The sequence below is a fragment of the Dendropsophus ebraccatus genome, chromosome 5, assembly GCF_027789765.1.
Source record: "Dendropsophus ebraccatus isolate aDenEbr1 chromosome 5, aDenEbr1.pat, whole genome shotgun sequence".
Classification (NCBI taxonomy): domain Eukaryota; kingdom Metazoa; phylum Chordata; class Amphibia; order Anura; family Hylidae; genus Dendropsophus; species Dendropsophus ebraccatus.
Genome location: NC_091458.1, coordinates 48,252,730 through 48,280,440, shown reverse-complemented (window position 1 = coordinate 48,280,440; position 27,711 = coordinate 48,252,730). Strand labels below are relative to the sequence as shown.

The 27,711-nt window shown below is 44.2% G+C and overlaps 1 protein-coding gene across 5 annotated transcripts in view; it reads right to left on the bottom strand.

Moving 5' to 3' along the window:
• KMT2D (lysine methyltransferase 2D) overlaps positions 1 to 27,711 on the bottom strand; it is a 93,412-nt gene that overhangs the window by 50,639 nt on the left and 15,062 nt on the right. For all 5 annotated transcript variants that reach the window (XM_069970091.1, XM_069970095.1, XM_069970094.1 and 2 more), the window contains exons 2-11: positions 18,573 to 18,659; positions 18,145 to 18,259; positions 16,812 to 17,008; positions 13,319 to 13,428; positions 13,076 to 13,238; positions 12,671 to 12,836; positions 11,035 to 11,149; positions 10,241 to 10,422; positions 7,829 to 7,992; positions 6,081 to 6,955 (exon numbers count right to left, since the gene is read on the bottom strand). In XM_069970091.1, coding sequence (XP_069826192.1) covers positions 6,081 to 6,955; positions 7,829 to 7,992; positions 10,241 to 10,422; positions 11,035 to 11,149; positions 12,671 to 12,836; positions 13,076 to 13,238; positions 13,319 to 13,428; positions 16,812 to 17,008; positions 18,145 to 18,259; positions 18,573 to 18,621 — 2,136 coding nt within the window. In that variant the 5' untranslated portion in view covers positions 18,622 to 18,659. The remainder of the gene's footprint in view (positions 1 to 6,080; positions 6,956 to 7,828; positions 7,993 to 10,240; positions 10,423 to 11,034; positions 11,150 to 12,670; positions 12,837 to 13,075; positions 13,239 to 13,318; positions 13,429 to 16,811; positions 17,009 to 18,144; positions 18,260 to 18,572; positions 18,660 to 27,711) is intronic.

The window sequence follows — 27,711 nt, the reverse complement described above, 5'->3', positions numbered from 1 at the left end:
CTGTCCAATTGAAAAAAAAAAAAAAAAAAAAAGGAATTTGTTTTCATTTCAGGGAGTTAGTGTTTACGCAGTTCACCCTGGGGTAAAACTGACTTGTTATGTATGTTCCTCAAGTCGTTACAATTACACAGATATGTAATGCTGCGCTTACACGTAACAATAATTGGCCGGCCCGATTGTACGATTCACGATGTCGGAGTAACTTTTTTTTTTTATAACGAGCAGCGTTTAGACGGTATGATATATCGTATGGAAAAAACATTGTGCGATCGTTTTGCGAACGCTTAAGCCTATCTCACATATTGGTTAAATCGGCGAACGACTGTTCACACTGAGCGATTTGCGAATTTTTTGCGAACGACGATTTGATAACATGTTGAAAGATCAAAATGCGCGATGTATCCTTCGTCGTATGATCGTTCGCTGCATTTACACGTACGATTATTGTTCGAATTCGATAGTTATCACGCAAATTTGTACGATAATCGTTACGTGTAAACGCACCATAACATGTATAACTTTTATTTAATTTGATGGCTTTTAAAAAATTCAAACCATTGTTAACAAATATATGTTCCTTAAAATCGCTCTATTCCCAGGCTTATAGCGCTTTTATCCTTTGGTCTATGAGGGTGTTTTAGGTGTCATTTTTTGCGCCATGATGTGTACATCTATCAGTACCTTAATTGCACATATGCGACTTTCTGATCGCTTTTTATTACATTTTTTCTAGATTTGATGCAACCAAAAATGCGCAATTTAGCACTTTGGAATTTTTTTGCCATTGACCCCGTTTACCGTGCGAGATCAGGAATGTGATAATTTAAAGAGACTCTGTAGCCACAATATGACTCCCCCAAAACACCTTTGAATACCTGCTTTTAATCCAAGATCTGTCCTGCGGTCCGTTTGGCAGGTGATGCACTTATTGTGCTAAAATTTTATACTTTTAAACTGGCAGCTCTGTGCCTTACTGGAGTGGCCTCGATTGTGTATGCATTAGGCTGGCACAACCCCTCTGTCCCTCCTCCCCACCCTCTTCATCATTAGGAATGCTCCATGCAGATTGCCTCCTATTCCCCACCTGTGGCAGCCCATGGGCACACGGGCTGGATCGTTAAGGACCTGTGCAATGTTCAGCATGTAGAGTGGCATTTAGTTGGATTAAAAGCAGCTATGCGAAGGTACAAGTGGTTTGGGGGGGGTCAGATTGCGGGTACAGAGTCGCTTTAATAGTATATACACAGCAAAGATGCATTAGATCGGTCATACATTGCACTGGCCTGTTGCAGGCCAGTGCAAAGTATTGCCAAGCCAGGATCAGCGTCATTGCGATGCCGAATTCCGGCCCAGCCAGAAGAATGGATCTCCCCCCTGCGATCGCATCGCGGGTGTGTGGGATGGAGATCTGTCCCACTAGACACCAGGGACACCGGGAGCAAAGCATCTAAATGCAGCTGTCAGGTTTGACAGCTGCACTTAGATGCTTATTTAGCCGGCGCGGCAACGGGACCCGTGCCGGCTATTAGAGGCACTCTCGGCTGTACCCGGCGGGACCCCTCTCTGAACTCCCCCCGTGTCACCATGACACATCAGATAAGTCATGGGACGCTAGGGGGTTAAAGCACCTTTAAAGTGATAATGTCCCCCCTCTTACTCTACGTGCTGTTCTTTGCACCACCCAAAAGCTTAGATGCTGCACATTTCATACATAAGATTGTATAAAGCTTGGTGCCTTTTTTCAGCTCTAAAAATCGCTTAATTTTAATCGGTGGACAGACACCTAGGCAGGGCTTCATGACAGTCAGACCCACTCCCCAGCCAGGAGATGGGGCCAAACTGTACTGTCCACCAATGAAATTTAGTCAGTAAGAGGGGTGGCAGTACCACTTTAAAACCTAATGCTGCATAAATGAACAAACAACTTCTAATTTTTTTTTTTTTACGTTCCTGTTTCAAAGTCTCTTTATTTTATAGTGTTCTCTACATTAATATACATAGCCTCTCCTGATCGTTCTTGCACACAAAAGCTTATCTCAATCACTATCTTACCACACTGACCTAATAGTGACCTAATAGTGTTAGCTGTGTCCGTCACCAGAGGTGCTACAAGCTTTGTATTCTCAACATGGATTGCATCTGCAGTGATCACCCATGGTGATGTCACTTTCTCACCTCCTTTTACAAGATGCTACATTTACAATAGAGGAAACATGCAATCACTTTAAAGCTGCCTGAACCATTAGTGATTAGGATTGTTCCTGCAGGCTTCTCCCTGCCTTATCAGCCTTGACTCATGGGTCTCCCCATATCTCTAAACAGGGAAAGATATATCAAAGCTGGCATGGCAGGCATATGCCTAAGGACATCACCAAAGACTTGTGGCTCAGGCAACATGAAGGCAATGACAGGGAACCTGTCAGGTACAGACTACCACACTGCTTTAAAAGCAGTGGTCAGACTGATAAATATAATGTACATGAATAGAGATATAATTTGTATGTACATGTTACAAAATATATTAAAAAAAAAAAAAACTCAGCTGAATATGTCATAGTATAAGTTACCGTACAGTATAGTAATCAGCATGGAGAATATACTGTATACTAACTGCATAAACCTGATAACACAGCAGAAGTTTGTAGATACAGGATGGAGCTGCAGATCCCCATAATGCAGTAGTGTAATACAACAGGCTAGAAGAGAGAAGCAGCACTGCTGTCCGAGGTCTGTGGTGACATGACTGCAGTGGGGGAAGGGGGCGTGTATTCAGCATGGACCAATCAGGAAGTGAGAATCACAGAGCTGTGCAGGAGGACAGTGACAGAAACTTTTCTATACAGCAGTGTGTATAAGTGAGTAAGTGCAGGCACTATATATCAGAAGTGTGTTTAGCCAAGTGTGAGTGCAGGCACATTATAGAAGGAATGGAGAGGATGGGAAACACAAGGGCTGACAGAACTGCAGGGAGCATGAAGGAATGAGCAGGGCAGATGTAAGCACATACATTAAGGACTCTGTCCGGGGAGAGAGGGGTAACAGTTATGAAGAGATTACCCCCACAGTCCTTTCCCTTGATGCAAGCCCCAACCTGAAGTGGATCTGCTATGATTTGGTAGGTCAGAGTACAGGGCTGTAGACCACGCTATGTAGACCATGCCCCTTCCCACTCTCCCTCCCACCCAGTGCAGGGAGCTCTTAAAGTCACAATTTTGAATAACTGTACGCTCTTCTTGCAAAATGCTCTTCATCCAAGTTACTGTTAAACCAAGGTACCACTGTATATATATTACATTTTGTTACGAACATCTTTTATAAAAAGATATTTATAAAACATATTTATAAAAAAAAAATAGATAAACCTTTTATTTTTATAAATATGGCCACTATATAGAAAGAAAGATGTTTGTATCTAAAAAATAAAATTATATTTTTTTTAGTTGTTTTTTTTTTAAATACAAACATCTTTCTATTTTTTTCAGAAATATGTACACTATATAGAAAAGAAAGATGTAATACATATAAAGTGGTACCTTGGTTTAACCCTTAGGGGACACAGTTTTCATTTTTGTTTTTTTCCTCCTCGTGTATATAAAGGCCATAGCGCCTGCATTTTTCCACCTAGAGACCCAAATGAGCCCTTATTTTTTGCGCAACTAATTGTACTTTGCTATGGCAGATGTAAATTTTGCTTAAAATGTGCCGGGAAACCAGAAAAAAAAATTATATGTGTGGTGAAATTGAAAAAAAAAAAAAATGTTTATTTGATTTGATGGCTTGTAAAAAATTAAAACCTTTTAAAGAAAATATATGTTCCTTAAAATCGCTCCATTCCCAGGCTTATAGCGCTTTTATCCTTTGGTCTATGGGGCTGTGTAAGGTGTCATTTTTTGCACCATGATGTGATCTTTCTATTGGTACCTTGAGTGCGCATATACGACTTTTTGATCACTTTTTATTACAATTATTCTGGATTTGATGCAACCAAAAGTGCGCAATTTTGCACTTTGGGATTTTTTTGCACTTACGCCGTTTACCGTGTGAGATCAGGAATGTGATTAATAGTTCGGGCGATTACGCACGCGGTGATAGCAAACATGTTTATTTATTTATTTATTTTTATTTATAAAATAGGGAAAGGGGGGTGATTCACACTTATTAGGGGAGGGGATTTTGTGTTATTAAAAATACATTTTTCTTTTACTTTACACATATACTAGAAGCCCCCCTGGGGGACTTCTAGTATATGCACTCTGATCTCTCATAGAGATCCATGCAGTATAGTTATACTGCATGAATCCATGAGATCAGTGTTCTATTGCTTTTGGCTGCTGCATTATGGCGCAGACCCCGGCCCGGGATGGGCCCCCCACTAGACCACCAGGTATTGAGATGAGCAAGTATTTAGAAGCAGCTATCAACTTTGTCAGCTGTTTCTAAGTACTTAATTAGCGGGCACGGCGATCGGACCGTGCTCGCTAATAGCCGCGATCCCGGGCTACATGCGGCACCCGGGATCGCGGCAGTTCAGAGCCGCGCGATCCCCCTCTGAACTCCCATAGCGGCACGAGGACGTTCAGTAACGTCCTGGTGCAGCTATGGGTTAAGAGTAATTTAGATTAAGAGCGTTTTGCAAGAAAAGCTCAGTTTTTCAAAATTGTGACTTGGTTTAAGAGCAATGCTTTGGTTTAACAGCTCTCTGTACTAGATGGGAGTGGGGGAGGGGCATCTTCTGCATAGCGGGGTCTACAGCACTGTACTCTGATCCAGGGAGTCTCCCTCACCTTCCAAATCATGGCAGATCCCCTTCAGGCTGTGGCTTGCATCACAGGACAGGACTGTGGAGGTAATTTCTTCATAGCTGTAGACCCTCTTTCCCCTGACAGTGTGCCGCATGCATATGCCCACATCTGCCCTGCTCATTCCTTCATGTTCCCTGCAGTCTCTGTCGGCCCTTGCGTTTCCCATCCTCTCCATTCCTGCTATAATGTGCCTGCATTCACACTTAGCCAATCACACTGCTGTATAGAAAGGTTTCTGTCACTGTCCTCCTGCACAGCAATGTGATTCTCACTTCCTGATTGGTCCATGCTGAATACACACACCCTTTCCCCATCGCTTTTATGTGACCACACAGACCTCTGACAGCAGCCCTGCTTCTCTATTCTAGCCTGTTGTACTACGCTACTGCATTATGGGGATCTGCAGCCCCATCCTGTATCTACACACTTCTGCTGTGTTATCAGGTTTATGCAGTTACTTTACATTATACTCCACATGCTGATTCCTATACTGTACAGTAACTTATAATATTACATATTCAGCTGTTTCTAAATGTTTGTTTTATTAGTTTTACATGTTATTCAGAATGTAAAATCATTTTTGGGGCGTGGAACCAATTGTCAATTTCTATTATTTCTTATAGGAAAATTTTGCTTTCGAAGTGGATTTGGATTACAAGCAAGGTCCCGGAACGAATTATGCTCATAATCCAAGAACCACTGTATATGTATATAATTATTCATCTGCCATTGTTCAGATGAAACCAGCACTTAGAAAGGGCTTGCACTTATCAAATACTAAGGAGGAGACCGGACTTCAGTAAACTTCCGTTGCTGCTGGAATCAGAACATTCATTGAAGGCATGCACCTCTAAAAGGGAATGTACCACTTGGTACATCAAATTGGGGGCAAACCCCCAGTGCCTCATGCCTGGCCAATGCTCGGTAATTGACTGGAGCCGTGCACAGAAACCAGGCAGCGGTTATTATAAAAAAAAAAAAAAACTGCGGCACCGGCATCCCCCTGTATATCTGTTCATGTATTTAAAAAAAACAAAAACAAAAAACAGTGTATCTAGTGGTACATTCGCTTTAACAAATCAGCCCATGCCAATGTAGATTTTTGCTATAGTTCATGCCATAGACTGCATTCATGTTTTCCTGGCAGCCCTAGGGCAGCATCCAAATTCTCCAGCCACCAGGAGTCAAATGCTGAGAGTTCGGGTTCACAGAACTTTGCCAAACCCAAACAGTTCGGCAAGTAGGCTCAACACTATTATAAACACAATTTCCACTTACGTGTTTGACTCTTGATCGACCTGGAGAGCATTTCCGCCTTGACTTCTCCCCATCTGACTTTCCAATAGAGGGGTCATATAACAAGGAGTCATCCGTTTCTGGCATAGAGTCTGTGCACAGCCTCAAAGACCCATCCTCCTTGTGCAAGCACATCTCCATAGAGAGGGACCCGCCCTCGTGGTCAGGTGAGCATAAAGCATCAGAGCCATGAAAGCTACCGGTTGTATCACCCTGGCTCAGATTGGAGATCTCATTTACAATGTCCGACTTGACGATAGTGCATCTAATGGGCATTCGAACTTTTTCCATAGAGAAATCCCCTGTGACTTCTTGACCTATTGCGCTGTCATTGCTTAACATTTCTGTTGTAGACTTACAGGGAGGCTCTTCAGAGTCCACAACCATTTCAGAGTCTAAAACAGACGGTTGCTGAAAAAAACTATTGGAAAGGTCCTCTTTTGTCCTAGCAGGACTCTGGCAGGTTCCATCCTCTATGCTCAGAGAGTCCATAGGTTGCGTGTCCTCGTCTATAGAGGCACTTGCCCGAGTCCTATCAGGAGTTGAAGGTATTAATGATGACTTCTGGTGAGGAGGACTTTGTGAAAGTGAAGACACAGTTTGTTTCTGTTCCTGGATGTTCCCTGTGCCTTCTTCCTCAACCTCCATATCTTCATCTTCCACGGTGACAAGTACAGGAGCCTCATCAGGAGATGCACACGGGTCAAATGTCCTCTCCTGATGTGATGGTTCTGCTTCCAAAGGAGGAGGACTTCTGGTCTCAATTGGCAGCGGGGGGGTGTTAGGAAGCATCTCTGGAGCCTCAGCAGCTTCATTGTCCGAGGCACCAAGCCCATCTTCATCTGCTGTTAAAACTTCTAGATGTTAAAAAAATAAAAATGGTGCAATATCACTGTCATTTTTACGCACACAAGAACAAAAACAGCAACATACATTTCAATCTTATTTCCCATTACTTACACAGCATAAAAAAACCTTACATTACTTACACAGCGTAACCTTTATACAGAGCTGTACAAATACTGCAGCCCACCACAGTGAAGAAACTGCCTCTGTACCTCCAAACCAGGAGAGAACCTAAGTAATTATTTAGCTCCCCAACTGGAGATCCACTACACGTTACAAAAAAAAAATACCGGGCACAAACATGCTTGTTTTGCGTGACCCTGCATAGACATCAATGAGGTCTGTACCTCCACTCCGTTAAATTATCACTTACTCCAATGGACAACAGGGGAAAACAGCATTCTTAATGCAATGTATGCAATCACTGACTGTAATTGGTTTACTACTAAAGGAGATGTCCAATGAAAGTAAATAAAAGCCGAGTGGAAGAGGGGTGCAGAAAAATAATAAACAAAAGTATACTTACCTATCCTCGTGCCCCTTGGCGCTGCTTCCGGGTCCAGCTGAAAGCTACCGGCCTCCTGCAGCTAATCCATCTGCAACGTCTCATACCGGGCTGAGCCACTGCCCACTCGGCTGATCAGTGACTAGGAGAGGACACAGCCGCAGTCACTGACTGCCTGAGTGGGCAATCGCTCAGCCGGGTCACAATATTGCAGCTGGAAGAGCCGGGATTCCAGCCGAAAAAGACATCTGGCGGCTGTCAATGGGACCTGGGAGGCATGGCCACTGGTAAGTATGAACTGTTTATTATGTTCCTGCCTCACCCCCATTAAGTTTTTTTTACTTTCACGGGACAAAAAGTTTTCTGTGCTAATACCAACCTAGTGGTTTGGCTTCACATTCTGAGAGGGCTGTATTTGGGATCTCAACACTCTTGTCCTGTTCATCTTTCTTCTGTAAGGCAGCCTGCTGTGTGCTACACGATGGACAGCTCATGCTGCTTGCTAGAGAGTCACACTTCTGTGCACATGCCGAGTGATGGAACCTGGAGTAAAACACAAAGGAACTAGTTACTTAATATAAAAAAATAAACTGCCGTTAGACTCTCAGCAGTGTTTACAATGTGAAGAGGGTCAGAACTATCTCCCCTCCTAAATGGGTTGGCAAATTTATGGTAAAATTGTGTACAGTATAAGTGTACTCACTGCCCTTACTGACAGCAGCTCCCTGTGTACCTCACAGAACTAGAATCAGACTCCCCTCCTCCTGCTCTGTACTAATTCTGTCCATAAGATGGCCAACACAGAGGAACATGTGACCATACTCCGCCCTCAGTGTCTACCACTCAGCCTGTACATGCCTAAAAAGAACACAGGGGGAGAGGCAAGGTCACATGCCTCTCCATGCTTAGCCATCTTATGGACAGACTCACCACAGAGCAGGACATTGCAGCCTGGAGGAGGGGAGTCTATATGGGATACACAGGGAGCTGCTGTGAGTATAGTTACTTACACTGTACACTGAACATTTTTACTATGAGTTGGCCAAACCCTTTTTTTTTTTTTTTTTTTAACAGTTTTATTAAAAGTGAAGTTGACATCGCTTACAAGGAAATGTACTAAAGCATTAGTTACAAAGCTATACAATAGAGGTCCACATATGGTCAACATATCGTCAAGGAATAAAGATTCAGCAGCAATATGCATAAGTGACCTAAGCAGAATGAAATGACGAATGATGTCCAGAGTCTCTTAATACAAACAGAACATAAAACAGCAACACTACATAATCAAATGTAGAGCTATACAAGAAACTGTTTCCCCTCCAGCAGCGGCCATAATTGTCTCAGACGCTAACTGATGTTTCCTGGCCAACCCTTCTAATCTAGGAATAAAAGTCACTCCATTTGTTGGTAATGGCTCTACACCATAACTGTAAATACACTACTCATTGAATTACAGAGAAAAGAAGCCTCCAAGAAGTCCTAGGACGCCACATCAGAGTTTATACACACGTGTTACAATCTGCTAGGCTGGCTCCCCATCTGAAAACCGGCTGCCATTGTACCTGCGCACAGGCCTTCCGTTTTATTGTAATGTGCACAATACTAGGAGATAGCAGTACAGGAAGCTCAACACAATCAGCACTTTTAAACTATGTCAATAAAATTGAGCATCACTAAAGTTTCAAAAAGGTCAAACGACACGCCAAGGTATACCAAATGAACGCTGTAAAGCAGTGTGCAAGAATACAAGCTATGTCAACTCTGAACGCCTTGTTCTATTGCTGCATGCCATCTTTTATTCCTGTGTCAGCCAGTTAGAAGGGGTTGACTGGGGACATACTGTACGTTATTTAGCTGTTGCCCAAATGTCAACTAATAAACTTTCTAATGTTTTTCCATTCTGAATACTGCAATGATGTTCCAGCTTCAAAACCTGCTTCAAAGTCCTAGCACCTCCACAGCTGTGCCAACATGTCTGGCAGAAACAGTGCTAATGGAGAAGGGGGATGGTTTAGATAATGGGTCTTCAACTGTTGCAATACTACATTTCCCATCATGCCTGGACAGCCAAATCCAAAGCTTTAGCTGTCCAGGCATGATGAGAATTGTAGTTTTTCAACAGCTGGAGGAGTGTGAAAGGTTCCCAATCCCTGTCTTAAAGGGATTATTCAGGATTAGAAAAACATGGTTGGTCTTCTAAAAACAGTGCCACACATGTCCTCAGGTTCTGTGCGGCATAACAACTTCTCTATTGACTTCAATGTAAAAGCTGCAATACCCTACACAAACTGAAAACATTTCTAAAAGTTTTTTTTTTTTTTTAATTCTGGATAACCCTTTTAACTAATAACCAAAGCCTCACATTAACAATTTCCCTATCCAGAGGATAGGGGAAAAGTAAGAGATCGCGGGGAGTCCGACCCCTGAACCCCCCAGCGATCTCTTTATCGAACCCACCGGCTATGTTACGAATAGAGCCCTGGGTTGGTACACAACCGGCGGCTCTATTCATTCCTATGGAGCGACAGAAAGAGCGGAGTACATCGCTCTTGCGGCATACTCTGCTCTTTCCGGCAATCTATAGGAATAAATAACATTCATAACATAGCCGACGGGGTCTGATACGGAGATTGGCGGGGGGTTCAGGGGTTGGACCCCTGCAATCTCCTACAGTTCCCCCATCCTGTGGATAGGGGAAAAGTTAATTTTTCCTGGATTACCCTTTTAAAGGGATTCATAGCATGTATTCTACATTCTCATACATGAAGGAAGTTAAAAGAAGACCTACTTGAAGCAATTGGAACACTGGTTCATGCTCTCGAGGTTGCCAGGTTGATGACACTGAACGCAGCTCTCTGCCCGGCATCTTTGCTCTTGGCATTTCTTGCACACAGAGAAGTTCTCATACCAGGGACTTCCAGGCTCCAACTGTGCTGTGCGAGAACCACATAGTCGACAGACACGGCAACTCTGTGTACAAACATAATTAAAGCAATTATCCATCAGAAACAACATGGAATATTATAACTGCTGGGGTTTATCATTTCAACAGCATTCACCACCACCTCAGTGTGTAAAGAAATACACCGGTAAAAATAAAGACTTGACAATTTGCTAAACCTCCCACAGGGGCTGTCACACAACCTTTCCAGAATACTAAACAGCAAACCTGAGATTTATGGGGGGGGGGAATCTACTTTCTTGCAAAAACAGCACCATCCCCGTCATGGGTGGTATTACACTTTAGTTTCATTCATTGCAATGGAGTGGTAAATACACACTCAAACTGAGGACAAGAGCGATGTTTCTGTAAGCTGGGATAACCCCTTTTATTCTAGTAGTGGCGTGTAAGTGAGATAGCAAGATAATTAAAAGCGGCTCTATTTTAGATTTTTCTATGTAAGAACACTGTGAGAACATAGCACAAAGGCAATTTTCCACTCGGTCCTCCAGAACAGTCGAGCAACAACCCATTTAGGAAAGGTTAGGGCTGCATTACATATTAACACTGCAAAAAAAAAATAAATTGGGTGGATCTCAGAATTTCTGAAAACAAGCAGGGAACAGCAAGAACTGAAATACCTTGCATTTCCATGAGCCTGCAGGCAGATCCTCAATGGCTGGTTTCAGACAGGAAGTGTGGTATACCTTGTCACAAGCATCACACACCAACATCGTCGAATCCTTGCCAGGTTTTCTGATTAGGATAAAGAGACAATGCACATTAAGATTACCATTTTATACAGTATCAGGAGAGCTACAATAATACACTGTAGCACGTTTTCTTAAAGTGTAAACACTAGTTGTTCAGTTGTTTGCAGGGATAAGCATACATCATAATCATAAAATATGATTGGTTTAACAACTTTTTGTAGCTTGTCTCAGCAGAGTGACTGACCGATCAAAACCTTTGACATTTTTTTAAATGACATTAAACACTTTAAACCAAGTACATAACTAAAATGCTCACTTCCTGTTCTCACATGCACATGCACCAGAAGGTGCTGACCACAACCCTTAAAGCAGCTAATGTCATCAATGCCCCTGTCAACTAGAGCCATATACAATGTACAGAAACGCTATTTAAAAAAAAGTCTATACATTGCTCCAATAGCTCCCCATAAAAATATCTCCTTGCTATGCTTTGCTAGTAATAATTTCTCACACACTGTGTGAATGTGTGCATGTGAGTGCAAGATTGTTGTGTGAAAAAAATATATATAATTTATTTAATTTGTTCTCCATGATCACTATTACCAACTTTTGCTGTGCCCAACTGTAGTCATTCTGCATTTTGCCAACTTTTCAAAAATCTAAAAATTTAAATGTTAAAAGGAAAGGAATTCTCTGAGCAGCGTTGAAGAAAAGGCTGCCAATAAAGTAATGCCTGGGACAAGACAAGCACATTAGTCTTTGTGAACAGACCATACATTCTAAATCTGGACTAAATCCGCCTGACAAGATTTAATCAAAGAAAAACGTCACATACTTTGCAATCCAAAAGCCATGTACTGTACTACATACTCTTTTTAATCCATCTTCTCTGGGTAAAAAAAATAATAAAAGCATAAAAACTTTTTTAATTTAATGGTAAAGCGGTAAGGTATCACATAAAATTGCAGCAAGAGTATTGGACTGTTAGCTCCACATAACCCCATTGACCCTCTACCATTCTTAAAGGGGTTGTCCGGCGATAAAAAAATTATTCACAGAATAACACACATTACAAAGTTATACAACTTTGTAATGTATGTTATGTCTGTGAATGGCCCCCTTCCCCGTGTCCCACCACCCCCACCCGTGTACCCGGAAGTGTGGTGCGCTATACATTACCTGTCACGTGCCGACCACGGTCTCCGATCCTCAGCAGTGACGTCTTCTTCGGGAGGCCAGCGGATCTTCCCGAGTGCAGACCGCCCTCTGCAGCGTCATCCGAAGCTCAGCCGCGATTGGCTGAGCATAACTGTGCTCAGCCAATCACGGACGACACGAGATGCGGTGAGTATAATGCACCACACTTCCGGGTCTAGCGTGGGTGGGGGGAAACACGGGGAAGGGGGCCATTCACAGACATAACATACATTACAAAGTTGTATAACTTTGTAATGTGTGTTATTCTGTGAAAAATTTTTTATCGCCGGACAACCCCTTTAAAGGGTGGGCTTGTTTTAGGTCCATTTTTTTTAACCTATGTTGCTATGAGGTGTTTAGTTTCTACCTGCAACTTTGGCACACTTTACACTCAGGACACTGCCAGCCAGAGCGCTTCAATGGTGTTACGGTAATCTCCAGACAAGAACCATGATAGTGCAGTCCACAACTGGTGCAGAAGAGGAGATCTGTGAGGTCACCGGGCTTGTCACATTGCACGCAACAAGAGTCATCTAAAATAGGAGGAAAAGTAAAAAGAAATATTTTTATATTAATATATATATACACATACACACATTTCTTACTTTAAATTTTCTTTTAAAAACGTAACCAGAAGAAAAAAAAAAAAGAAAAAAAAAAAGCTGCAACGTAGCCCTCAGCATACCTGCAACGTAGCCCTCAGCCTAAAAACAAAAACTTGTCCAAAAAATTGTCATAATAACTTGTAAATGAAGGAAGCCTCTGAACTAACCCATTGCAGCTGCCTCTGCCACATGTTCTGTGCACAGCATTTTTAGGGTCTTCATTGACTGGAAGGATCCACTCGCAGCAGCGCATGGAAAATGATATCGGCGCAGACACCCTGTCGAGTGGCACTGAATGGTAGCACCCATCCGTTTACAGTATTCACATTTCTAGAAGAAGACAATAAACTGGTTAGAGTTTCTGCTGCAAACAACCTGCTGAAGGCAGCAAAGCTCAGAGATTTACGAACCTGTGATATCCCTGAGAATACAGCTTTATCCACATTAGTCAGTCCAGTTCCTTCCACATGCTGGACTCCATATGACCAAGACGCACACCAGTGGTGAACCCAACAGTGTCCTGTGTATGGCAAAAAAGTAAGACATGAGGTAAAAGGGTAGCCACCCACACACTATTGATATACATCTCTAATAGCCCTATTTCACGGAACAATTATCGTTCATAGACTCGCTCCAACGACCGCTCGTTAACGAGCACTTAACGATTTTTTTAAGCGAACGATAACACAATACGTGTGGGAACGTGAACGATATCTGTAGTGTAACGATTTTTTTTGCGGTCGTTACATGGTCGTTTAAAACGTGGGGAAATGTAGGTAGACATTTCAAGAGCGACTGAAAGATTTTTTATTCAACGAAAAGATTAGCGAATTATTGTTGAAAGAACAATTTTTTTTCGACATGATGAAAAAAAATAGTCAACGACTCAATGACGATTTCGCTGTTGTCGTTCGCTCGTTTACAGCTATTCCACGAATATCGTCAACGAGCGGTCGTTTGAACGATTTTATGAACAATAATCGTTCGAAAAAGTTCAGTGGAATAGGGCCTTTATGATCTTTCCATCCACATGAGCATTCATCTAGGCCAAACATTCATCCACTGCAAATGGAAAGGTAAGCCGCTGCCGACAGCTTATTTAAGAACAAAAGGATTGGGTGGCTGACCCACCCTCCTGACACCATCTGCTGGGGGAGAGTTGAGAGGTCCGTATTTGATAGGCAGCCAATTCCATGAAAATCAGCACCATTGGCCACCTTTTTTCCACTGTGTATGGGTGTCTAACACCAGTTTCAAGGTGGATTTCTTTTCAAGTCAGCATTTTGCTTTAATTAAAAGACTTAAAGTGACACTATCACCCCCTTTGTGCATTCTGACATCTCTACACAGGTGTAAAGGGTAAATTTAGCGGTTTTTCATACCTTATGTCATATCATACGTCATGGTGTTTGTTCAAGTAAAAAGGGTCCTTTTATCAACTGCAGATTGTATTAAGTGGGCGTGGCCTCAGCGCCACTTAGCCCCGTCCACAACATCACCGTTGGCCCCGCCCCCTTGACGCCTATTAGTTGGCCGACGAAAAGGGGATGGAGTCTAGACCTTTCGGCCAGCCTGTTCAAATGGCCGTCGAGGGGGGGCGGGCCCAACTGGGGCGTTGTGGGCGTAGCTAAGTGGCGCTAATGCCACGAGGCCCTGCCCACTTATCACAATCTGCAGTTGATAAAAGATGACTCTTTACTTGAACAAGCCCCATGACGTATGATATAAAATAAGGTATAAAAACCGCTAAATTTACCCTTTACACCTGTCAGAATGCACAAAGGGGGTGACAGTGTCACTTTAAAAAATACATGCCTGGGGATTTAAAGCAGATGTTTTTGGTGTATAAATTAAGGGTCCTTTAACACAGGCAGTTTATGGTATGTTCACAAATTCAGGGTTTTTATTGCAAGACATGAGCCAATTTACAGTAGTAACAAAACAAAGCCATCGGTTAGGTTCAGCCGTCGGCCTGTCAGGGTGTTGCTCATAAAATCTGCTGCCACGGACTCTGGGTGCCTGGAAAAGCTGGATGCAGTCCTGGGAGAAGTCTCAGACTGATACTCCATTACGTTACAACTTGCTACAAACTACAAATTTGCTGTTCTCCATTTGCAATTAATAAAAACAATGCCAGGAACAGATCTTCAAAGAAGAGATCTCAGTCTTTCCTTAATGACTTGTTCTCCATTTATAATCTGTTCCTGACTTTGGCTACAAGAACTACAATTAAAAACCTGACTGTGTGAACACCCTCAAACCAGCGGGCAGGGATCCCTACTGCCAGTAAATGGCATGTGTTAAAGTAACAGCAATCAGCCAGCAAATGAGAAATGTCTTGTTCGTTGGCTGACTGAATTTTTTGCAAGGGCAACCAAATCATCACTAGTCGGACGCACATTATCCCATGTAAATGACTTTTTGCAGCAGACTACAATGAAATTAACAGGCCAGACAAATGATACAGCTTAAGGTGCAGCATAGACCCACACAGAAAGGGTTCTAAGGCAATGGCTGTATTCTGCCATAGGCTGTATCAATGTTTTCCAGGCAGTCCCCAGGCTGTATCCATCTCCTACAGGCAGCGGGGTTCAAATGCAAATAGTTCGGGTTTGTGCGAACTTAAAACTGTCGGCAAGTTCGCTCATCTCCATTATCCAAGAAAATAATGTGGTTAAATGTCGCTGACCTTAAAGGGGTACTCCGGTACATTTTTTTTTTTTTAGCTATAGCCGGGGAGGGGGTGGTTATAGACGGCAGCGGTCACTTACCTCCCCGGTTCCAGCGTCGGTTACAGGATCGCACCGCCCCGTACACCCGTCCCACAGCCGCTTCATGGTGTGAGCTGAGGCATGAGACGTCTCAAAGCCGCTTGGCTATTCAGCAGCAGAGGCGGGACTCCGCTACGGCCACTGAGCTGCCTTGAGAGATGTCACGTCTCGTGCCGCAGCTCACACCAGGTAGCGGCCGCGGGACGGCGCGATCCGGGACCCGGCCCTGGAAGCAGTGAGGTAAAGTGATCGCCGCCGTCTAGAGCCACCCCCTCCCCGGCCATATCTCAAAAATACCACGGGCCGGAGTACCCTTTTAAAGGGTACCTGTCATTTTAACTTTAAAATCTAAATCAACATTAGATGTGATATAAAGCAAGTTTGCAATATACATTTTTTTTTTTTTTTATGAAAAAACACAACACTTCCTGTTGTCTGACTTTTTTTCCCCTCAAAACACAGGAAACAGTCAGAAAACAGGAAGTCCTGTGTATCCCAGGCCATCTGAGCGCTCACAGAGAGATGGCAGTCATGTGACTGATTGACACATTGAGCAGTGACTCTCTATACTGGCCGGAATTCCTGTGTTTAGCCTCTGCTTTTTAAGGCTAGGTTCACACTGCGTTTTCAGCATCCGTTTAACGCATCCGTTTTTTGAAAAAAACGCATGAAAAACGGATTGCAAAAAACGGATTCATTTGTGTGCATCCATTTTTCCATTGACTTCCATTATAAAAAAAAACGGATCCGTTTTTTTTGGCGGACCAAAACGGACCAAAAAACGTTGCTGACCCTATTTTTCTGGACGTTAAAAAAAACGGATCCGTTAAACGGATGCTGAAAACGCAGTGTGAACCTAGCCTAACCAGCAAAAGTCAGAAAATCTGCCTTCTGGAGACTGGACCTAGATTTCTGGTAAGTTCCACTTTGTTTTGCAGCATGATAACAAAAAAAAAAAAAAAAAAAAAAAAATGAATGTGTATTGCAAACTTGCTTTATATTACATCTGCTGTTGATTTAGAATTTGAAAGTTGTAACGACAGGTACACTTTAATATATTCACCATACAACTTAGTAACATTCCAGAACCCAAATCTAATATCTTCCATTGACATAAATATTACATCCTAACCTGAAGGTTCAAAGAGCTCTTCTGGTAACACAGACTCGGCAAACCCAATAACAAAAGGCTCTAAATTCTCTGTGCCTCTCCCTTGTACCCTACAGAGCGCAGGATCCAGTTGTGGGCAGCCTGGAGAGGGATCAAACCGCAGGAGCTCCCGCTGTCCCTGTTGACTCCTTTCTCCACAGTTGCAGAGAGCACAGCGCCTACAATGGAAACCAAAAGGGAAAATCAAAAAGAGACAAGTAACAATATTTAAAAAAAAATAAAAAAAATCTACAATTATCAAAAGGTGAAGAGGAAAAGGACAGAGGTAAAAAAAAAAAAACAAAAAAAAAAAACGACATGTGTACATATAATTAATAAGTGTCTTCAACTATAAAGGCAATATAACATCACTTTATAATTGAGGCCAATGTGGTACTAATGTGCGGTCATGTAGCAGTATGGTGGTCACTAGGTGGTAGTAAAATGGTGTAATATATTTTGCTGTATTTTTTTATCATTACCATCCCAGTTTCTTGGGGTCCCACGAATCATGGGAATGAAGGGGACAAAGTGCCGCCTTCTGTTTCCACTTTTTCCCTGTACAGCAGTACCCAGCTGCCCACTGCAGCCATACTTTATTTAAAGGGAATGTGTCATCAGAAAATTACTTTTTTAAATATGTTTTTAGTTTAAGAATTTTTGGTGACATTCTTTCTAATTTTCCATTTTTTTATCCACGTTATAAAATAATCCTCATATCATAAAGTTTTCATTCTCACCACTGAGGCTAAAACTAAGCTGAACCTTCCTGTTTTGTCTGTAGTGATAAGAGGAGGCTGCTGTAAAGTGATCTGCACAGCCTTGCAGCGACATGTGCCACAAGCAGACGGAGGAGACAATAGCGGCTACCTGTGGAATGACGTCTTCAAGGTCACAGATTATGTTTTTCATTCATCTCAAGGGAACAGAGTCTATCTATTGTCTTCTATGTTCACGAGTCTTGCATATCTCTAAATGCTGATTAAAAACAGCCTAGGCAATATGGATGTCCCCATAATGTACAAAAAGTGAAATAAAGTTATAGTAGAAAATAGATACGAATTGGAACAAGAGACACATGCCCTTTAAGTGAATGAGGCCAACAAAAGTCCCCTGCACAGCTGAAAGGCTGGGGGCTGCTGTGTAGATAAAACTCAGTAGGAGACACAGCACTATACCAGCATTGTGCCCTTGCTGTTCTCAAGACCGGTGGGGTCCCAGCAGTCTGACTCCCACTGGTCATAAAATGATGGTGTATGCTAAGTATCAGCTATTTTCTATGACATGGGAAAAACTCCTCAAACACATAACATACCTGCTACATGGCGAGTCTGGGACAGCGCCATCCCCTACAGAACATGCAGTTGGTGATGGATTGCTGAGCTCATCTGCTTCTGCTTCACAGGCCACATCAGAGGCATTTTCATCAGCTAAGAGGAACGAATAACATTTACACAGTGCAAAAACTAAGATATTTTCACTTTATTTAAATTAATGTCAAATAGAAGCATTCTAAAGGGCGAATGCACTGTGTGGTATGGACCATTCTTAATAGCTTACACTACATACTAAGGATCTCTACTCTGCCAGAGAGTGCAAAAGTGATGGAGAGTGGTAGACGCTGCCTATCAAATACATACCACATACTGATCTGCTGGTAGGTGCGGGGGATCAGTATGACCTGTGTACCGCCATAGCATACATACAGTCTATAACATAACAAATAACCACTGATTACGTTACCTGACGCTTCAGATTCTTTGTCCTCGCTGGATGGTTTCTGTTCATCCATCCCTGGGCAAAAACTCTGACTATGCCTTTTAGGGCGACCTACAGATACAGAAGAAACAAGTGTGAAACACTCCTGTGTCTGACAATACAAACATTATGCTGAACTCACTAGAGTTTATGTTCTCACTGTGTATACATTATTGCTTGTGATATGAATAGTGACAATCCTTGTACAGAGCTGCAGAACATGTTGGTGCCATGTATATATGACAACCACAACACTGCACTGTATAAAAGCATCTGTGTCTCAATACAATCTCCTGCAGGCAGCATGTTACAGAGCAGGGGGAGGGGAGAAGATTGAGCGGATATAAACTAATGTATTTATTAAAAACCTCTTTCTGGGATAAATAGCCTGGTGGGCAGGCTACTTAGTGACTGACATCCTTATATGCACACCTATACACAGATGGCTGTCTGAGTAGGACCACCCACAATTTCATAAATAAAATTTAAAAAAATAAAAACAAATACTGAATGGTAAAATATGTTTTACTATGAAACTGATTCTAAAAAAGGTATTTCTGAAGTACAGTGCTGTTCATATGAGTGTTGCTGACGCAGATTTAAGAGCCAGAATTCATGTGGAAACACAGAACAGTTACATTTTTAGGCTATGTTCCTGCAACCAAAACCAAAAGTGGATTGAAAACACAAAGGGTATGTTCACACATTGAGGAAATTTAGTGGAGGACCACAATTTAAATGGCAAATAGTGGCCGCTATATTAAAACAACCGCCATTATTTACCATTAAATGGCGGCCATTCTCTCAATTTCAACAGTGTGTGAGCATAGACTTTGTGTTTTCAATCCTCCTGGTTTTGGTTGCAAAATACTGAGAAAAAAAAAACTGTGTGGGAACCTTTCAGCATGCTTTGGAATGTTTTACTGACTTAATGGGAGATAGATTTTAATGCAAGACTGCTGATTGTGATGCATTAGATAGGCAAAAAATTCTGCACCCATTCTGCTCCCAACAGAGTGGATTGTGTCCTTAAAAGGACACCCGTCACCCCCCGTGCCGGGGTGACAGGCTCCCGACCCCCCGTTACAGCCCCCTATACTTACGTGATCCCGCCGGGTCCCGGACATATCAGCTCCCGAAGCCCGGCGTGCACACTGACAGCAGAGTCAGACGCCCATAGAGAATGAATGGGGAGTCCGATGCTCAGTCATTCTCTATGGGCATCGAACTCATCTCTCAGCGCGCGCGTCGGGCTTTGTGAGCTGATATCTCAGGGACCCGGCCGGCTCAGGAAGCGGGACCCGGCGGGATCACGTAAGTATAGGGGGGATCCAACGGGGGGTCGAGAGCCTGTCACCCCGGCACGGGGAGTGACAGGTCCTCTTTAAGATTGCGCTCCATATTTAAAGTGTCGCTGTCGTTACAAAAAACTTTTGATGTGTCAGAGACTTCTCAAAAGTTTTGATGGGTTCTGACCCTGACTGATCATGACAACGAGCAGAGAGATGTCCTCGCTCAACGCGATTCTCTCCCAGCTCTTTGTCACGTGATGGGTGGGAGTCAAAGTGAAAGTCTATGGGCCAGACTCTTGACTGCAGCCCTCTCTCCACTCGTTTTCACAATCATAAGTATAAACACTTGCTCTTCCATGTCATAAGTTTTTGGTTTTTTTTACAGCCAAACATGAGCACTTCAAAGGATTGCAAGCCATTAGCAGCCCACAGGATGGCATCCTAGCCATAAACACCCCACAGGACAGCATAACACAGACCTCAAAAAAGTCAGAATGTCTAAAAGCCTTATGCTCGCAGGACACAGCTTAAGGCCCTATTCCACAAAACGATTATCATCCGTATTCGGCCGATAATCGCTCCGTGGAATAGAGTGCAACGATCAGCCGACATCGTTGAAAAACTAGCGACTGATATAGCAGCGATCTGCTGCCGTCGCTCCATTGAATAGGAGCGTCGGCAGCAGACGCTGCTGTATCCAATGGGCAGCCCGCACTCACCCGCTCGCTCGCTGCAGCCGCGATGAATAGCGGCGGCAGCGAGCGGGGAACGAGGAGCAAACGAGCGCTGAGTGCGCTTGTTTGCTCTTCTAGCCGGCCGGTGGAATAGGGCCTTTAGCATGCATTGTGGATTAAATTTATTTTTTTGGATTTCACTCTTACAACATTATGGACACTTTTCTTGCAGAAATATTTATTTATTAAAAAAAATTTTTTTTTTCTGCTGTTATGTTAAAAATAATTTAGAAGCTATTCTTACTTGTCGCTCTCCCCCTGCCCTTCCTGCTTGCTTCTCCAGGTTGAGTGGGGGACCCAGAGGGCTGCGGGTGGAGTGCGGACAGATAAGAATGGCTTCTTTTTTATTTTTAACCTAACAGCAATATGTATAATATATATATATAAATTATTTTTTTTTTATAACTATTACAACACTCTGAACTTTATTCGCATAATATAATAAAACTCTGCACAAGAATAGAGTCTCAGAGACGTTAATGCCAAATCAGAATCGCAGATTTCACAGAGAAACTTGCTGCGTGAAATCCACTGCAATAATAAACACTTGAACATAGCCACAAGATCCATTTCATAGAATTACCAAAAGGTAGGGCTGGGCGGTATACCGCAAAAATACCGATACAGTCACTGGCGTCGGTTAACCGACCTCAACCTAGCCAGGGCGGTATCTGCGGTAATTTTGTATTTTTATCTCCCAGAGTGCCCTCTCCTGTCTCCTCAGAGTGCTCCTGCACAAAAACTCTCGGCCCGGCGTGATCGCTGCAGCTGAGTGCAGGGGAGAATATGCCTGAGTGCACAGCCCTCCCCCCGCACCAATCCCGTCTGAGCGCCCACCCTCCCAGTCTGGTCCGAGGCCCGTCCCGCCCGGCGTCGCTGCATACACAGGACATTAACGTGCAGCGCTCGATGGCTGGGGGAGGGGCGCTCGGACGGGACTGGTGTCGGTATCCCCCCCACCGGTACCAGTCCAGTCCGAGCGACCCCCCACACCCGGCCACCGAGCACTGCACGTTAATGTCTTGTGTGTGCAGGGACGGCGGCATGTGAGAGCTGAAGGTGGATGAGCAGCATTTGGGGGGCGGCTGACCTGTACTTCTCTAAGTAACATTACAGGGCTGTAAGGCCCCTTTCACACGTCCGGAAAAACCATCCGGATTTCCGGACGGATTTCCGGACCCATAGACTTTAATTGGTCACGGACACCCTTCCGGATTTTTCCGGAAGGGTGTCCGTTCCGGAAAATAGATCCGGAAAAAAATAGGACCATGTCCTATTTTTGTCCGGAATTCCGGCCCGGACGCCCCCATAGAGGTCTGTGGGAGCGCCGGAATCACGGGCACTTTCCTGATGTACATCAGGAAAGTGCCCGGGATTCCGGATTGTTTGACAGCCACCGTCGCCCCCCCGAACCTCAGCCCAGCACCTCTGCCCTCGCTGCCCGCTGATCACTGCACCGCGCACCCCGCACCCCCGCTGGCGGACCTCACCACTGTTCCACTGTTCTTCCCCGCCGATCACCCCGCCGTGCCGCCATCCCCCCTCCCTGGAACTCATCATTCCTCTGCCGCCAGCACCCCTGCACGTCCGCTCCGTAGCGCCGGCCGAAACCCCCCCCCGCCCCCCCCCCGGACCTCAGCCCAGCACCGCTGCCCGACGCAATCACTGCACCACGATGCGATCACCCCGCCGTGCCGCCATCCCCCCGGACCTCATCAATCTTCTGCCGCCAGCACCCCTGCATGTCCGCCCAGCAGCGCCGGCCGAAACACCCCCTGCAGCCCCCCCCCGGACCGTGCAAACCACCCCACCACCACCCCCCATCCGGACCTTCAGGAACTCACCTCATGCTACTGCCGGGAACCAGGACAGGTGAGATCACAACCCCCCCCCCCCAGGACTAAAACTCCCACCATGTCCTGCTGACAGGTCATGATGGGAGTTGTACTTCTGCACTGAGGCCATCCAGGTTGCAGAAGTACAACTCCCATCATGCCCTTCCTACAGGTCATAATGGGAGTTGTACTTCTGCAGCCTGTGGCCATCCAGGTTGCAGAAGTACAACTCCCATCATGCCCTGCAACCTGGGTGGCCACAGACTGCAGAAGTACAACTCCCATCATGACATGTCAGCCGGGCATGATGGGAGTTGTAGTTCTGCAAGCTGTGACCATCCAGTTTGCAGAACTACATCTCCCATCATGTCCTATTCTTTTCTTCTGATCAGGAAATCCTGAAGGTTTTTCCTGATGGTTTCCTGAAGGTAAAAACGGATTACTGTCAGGAAATCCCGATACTTTCCTGATGACATTTGAGGTGTCCTGATCAGGATTTCCTGACAGTAAAAACTGACACGGACGTGTGAATGGGGCCTAACATAGGAGGAAAAATGGGCTGCAGCAAGCAGGATAAGTTATTGCTGTGTGTGGTATCCTGCCTGCTGTAGCCCATCCATTCCTCCTATGTTACAGCCCTGTACTGTTACAGAGGGAACTACAGGTCCCAGCATGCAGCTCCCTGTATAGTAATACACCCCTGCCCACCCCCCTATATAGCAATACACCCCTGTCCGCCCCCCTGTAGTCATACACCCCTGTCCGCCCCCCCCCCCCCCTAAGTCATACACTTCAGTCCGCCCCCCCCCCCCCCCTCCCCATATACTCCTACACCCCTGTCCGCCCCCCTGGATACTCATACACCCCTGTCAGCCCCCCCTGTAGTCATACACCCCTCTCCCCCCCCCCCTCAGTATACTCACACACCCCTGTATAGTCATACACCCCTATCCACCTCCCGTATAGTCATACACTTCTATCTCTATGTACCGCCTGTATAGTAATACACCCTGATCCAAACACCCCCCCCCCCTTATAGTCATACACACCTATCCCTATGTGACCCCCTGTGTATGCACATGTCCAGGTCTCTGCTGAGCGCCCATAATAATGACAAATAATAATGATTATAAACTAACCACGAGTTGCTGCTCAGTGAGTTCTTTTACTTTTTTGAATCAAAATATTGCCAGTTTTGCATGGCAAGTGGGTGTGGTTTGCAAAAGGGGCGTGTCATAATTATCGTTCAATTATCGTTACCGCGGCTACATGTGCGATAAACCACGATATTGATTTAGGCCATTATCGCCCAGCCCTACCAAAAGGCTTTATTTTTTTCCTATTACTTTATGTTCACATCAAGATTTTTCAGATTAAAAATCTTCCTAAAAATGCAGAGCCTGGATATACACAACTGTACGCTATACAGCTTCATATGCTGCCTATAAAACCATAGAACAAACCAGCCTTTTTATGGTGGGGTAATTCAGTACGGAAAAAAAAAGATAAAAATAAAAAAAAGAAAACCACACAACACTGTTCAATGCACAGGGTCATTTGACAGAAAAGCTCCAGATATAGGATATACAGTGTGAACAGATCTGATGCAGGCAGCCTTGTTTTAGAGGTCAGTCACTGAATAATATACAAACCCTGTAAACATAACAGCAGATGTGTACAGGTATATATTATAGATTACTGTCTATATACCAGGGTCCCACTGGAAAGAGGTTAGGAGTTCATAGGAATGAGTATGTGTGTGTTTGTGCATTTTTACAGCATATGTAATCTGACACGGTGATGATGTATCGTACTTCAGAGCTGCATTTTTACTTTTCCTAAATTCTTGAAGCAACTGTATCTAAGTTTTACCATGTGCTACAACTATAAGTAACAAAAGATGCAGATTTAGTTCTCCTTGCTTGACACAGTTTCTTCCCAATCTAAGCTGCTCCGGGAGCCACATGGCCTAAGAACACAAAGGCTTCGGAGCAGCACTTCCTGTTCTGCATATCTGGGGAGGTGAAGTGAAACTGAACACTGCTCCCTGGCCCCGGCAGTGATTACAGACACATGCCTGCTTTATTACAGACTCCACCACCGTATCCTGCTGCATCACTGCCACCGCACAGATATAGGCTAAGTTCACACTATGTATGAGACCGGCCGTTCCGTGAGCGGAGCGGAGCTCTGATGCGGGTGTATCAGCGCGCGCCCGCATCAGAGCTTCCCATAGCACACAGTGAAGCATGCGGCCGGAGCTGCTCGCTTCACTGTGTGCACTGACAGGTCTTTCTGCGGCCGGTCTTTCCGGCGCTGCACAGATCCCGGCCGGAGCGTATACGCTCCGGCCGGGATCCAATTGCACACAAGGCTATGTTCAACTCCGCAAAACTACGGCCGTAGTTTTACCTAGTGTGAACATAGCCATAAGGGAGAAAATATACTTTATATACAAAACACTGTAAACAGAAGTTAGTGAAGAAGCAGTACAAAGACTTCAGGGTCCCAATAATCAGAAATCTAAAGAAATTCCTGCTATTCTAGAACGGATGAACACAATACAGGTAGATTCTTCTCCAGAATCATTCAACTTTGCTGTCTTTTTCACATGACTTTCACTAGGATAGGTTTGTTTTGCCTCTTTGTTATTGGGACGCTCTCTATCCCCTTGTATCCCTATAAGACTCTCTATGCCAGCTAGTGGCTAGCCATTGAGGTCAGAGAAACCACATACCCCAACAAAACAGCGGTGTGGCACACCTAAAAGACTCATGCAATTTGTGTACTGTTAAGGCTCCGTTCACACAGTTGCGGCCATGAAATGCTTTGTATTAAAGTCACAATTTAACCCTTCTCCTTATACATAGGTGTCTTACATTGCATGAAGGGAGACACTTCCAACAGCCCCGGTTGTTTTTGAGAGAAAATATATATATTTATTTATTTTCGGACAAAAACGCTCATTTCCGGTTATCAGACCTTTTAAGAGAACCTATACACCTTCAATAACTGTTGGATGTATGATTATTAAAATTATCACAGAAAATAACTACACAAGCCAGATCATGCAACGGCAATACCCCCAAAACACGCATAATCCCAGTTGGGTCCCAAGTAACAAAATGTAACTTTTATCGTCATATCCAACTTAAAAAATACACCTAGGCGTTAAACCTCCACCATAAAAATGGACTACAAGCCCAAATATTTTTCTCTCAACTCAAATTACTCAACCTCATGCACAGGTGATGAGGTACCGAACACTTGTCATAATCCACTGAGCATATATTAATAGCGAGGAGAGGACAAGAGAACAGAATAGGTCATGTTCACACAAAGGAAGCACTGGATCCTGCCTGTCCCTATAGGGTGCACCACACTATCCCTCCTCGCTCAGGAAGTAGCAGTGATCCCCCTAAGAAGGGTGTCCCCTGCACTTTACTACCCCTAATGTCACTCACCCTACACCAGGGATGGTGAACCTTTGGCCCTCCAGCTGTTGCAAAACTACAATTCCCATCATGCCTGGACAGCCAAAGCTAAGCTTGTCCTACACGGTCTCTTCTTATGCTCCCAACACTCGTGTTTCTGATGCTATCAGGGCCCCATGAGTCTAGCATTCCTAACCATTGCCACACTGTATAAAACTGTGTACTACTGTTCCCCTACCCTGACCTATTGCAGACTCCCCTGATAAGTATTGTACAAAACGCAAGTGTTGGGAGTATAGGAAGACACAGTGTAGGGTGAGTGGCATTAGGGGTAGTATGGGGCAGGGGACGCCCTTCGTTACTCCCTCAGTGAGGAAGGATAGTGTGGTGCACCCTATAGGGACAGGCAGGATCCAGTGCTCCCTTTATGTGTGAACATGACCTATTCCGTTCTCTTGTCCTCTCCTCGCCATTAATATATACTTGGGCTTCTAGTGCGTTTGTATGGAGAAGGTTTAACCAACAGGCGAAACGTATAACGGTAATTATCTGGTGACAATGGCCCCTGTAGAAGGGATATGAGGTAAAAAGGGAACAGATAGTTCTAGAACTTCATATAGTAGAAGATTTATCTTCCTGTCATAGTAAGATGCAACCAATCACAGCTCAGCTTTCACATCTCATATTGCTCTGGTAAAATGAAAGCTGAGCTGTGATTGGTTGCTATGGCCAACAAGGAGAATCTTACTATATGACAACTTGATAAATCTCCTTTAGTTAACCCTCCTCTTCCTCCCCAAACCCCCATGGTAACCTACCTGTACCCCCAAGATCCCACTGAGGGTTCATAAACATGTTTACCAAGGGAGCTCTGGCCTTCTGTCAACTGCTTTGGGGCCATGTTACACGCCAAGGATGCCAGCTGCCATAGACCACTGCCTTTACACAGTGCCCTAAGGCCTAAACTAATGCCCCTTGGAGAACACTGTACAAAAGATTTATTGGTGGTTACAAAGGGGTTAATGGGCTGACTAAGTCAATAGTTAAATGTAAAATGGCATTCAGAGCTGTACATGTGCTTTAGAGATTAATCCAGGGAAAGGTCAATGCTTGAACAGCTACTTTTCCACAGCCTTAATACAGCATGTCACAATGTACAGGACATGGCAGACTTTAGGGGCCAGATACACTGGACCCGGAGCCAACACAGTGATAAAGCAACACGCCACATGAGTATCTGATACCATGGCATGTAACATAACTGGGGCCACTGCCCTATGTAATGCCCCCTCCTTCTCCAGGCTGGCAACTGAGAGGGATACCACTGTGTTAGGAACCAACAGTACAACACATACACATTCCAGGTTAGGAAACTGATCGCTAAAGATTTAAAGTAAAGCAATTAGGCTGGTAAATGCCGGGAAACCATGATGGAAACCTGACAGACCCCATTAACGTCAGAGAGGTCTGTCAGCTGGACAGCAAACTGCTTTAGAGTAAGTTCACACACTCAACTACTGCAGCTTGATGGCACGGCACACATAAGATTATACATCCCCCCAAAAATAAATAAAAACAAAACCATTGACAATAGAGTTTGAGATGTCATAGAGTGAGGTGGCACAAGCACATTAGTACGTCTGGGCCAATATTGATAACCTGAGACACTGTTCACTATAGCAAAAACCTGCCTGATTCTAGTAATGCAAGAAAACATTTTACTGTAAGAGTTGTAGATGATTGGAACAGACTTCCAGCAGATGTCATTGGTAAATCCACAGGAAGTGAATGGAAACCTAAAGATAGATATAGACACACATATTCATATA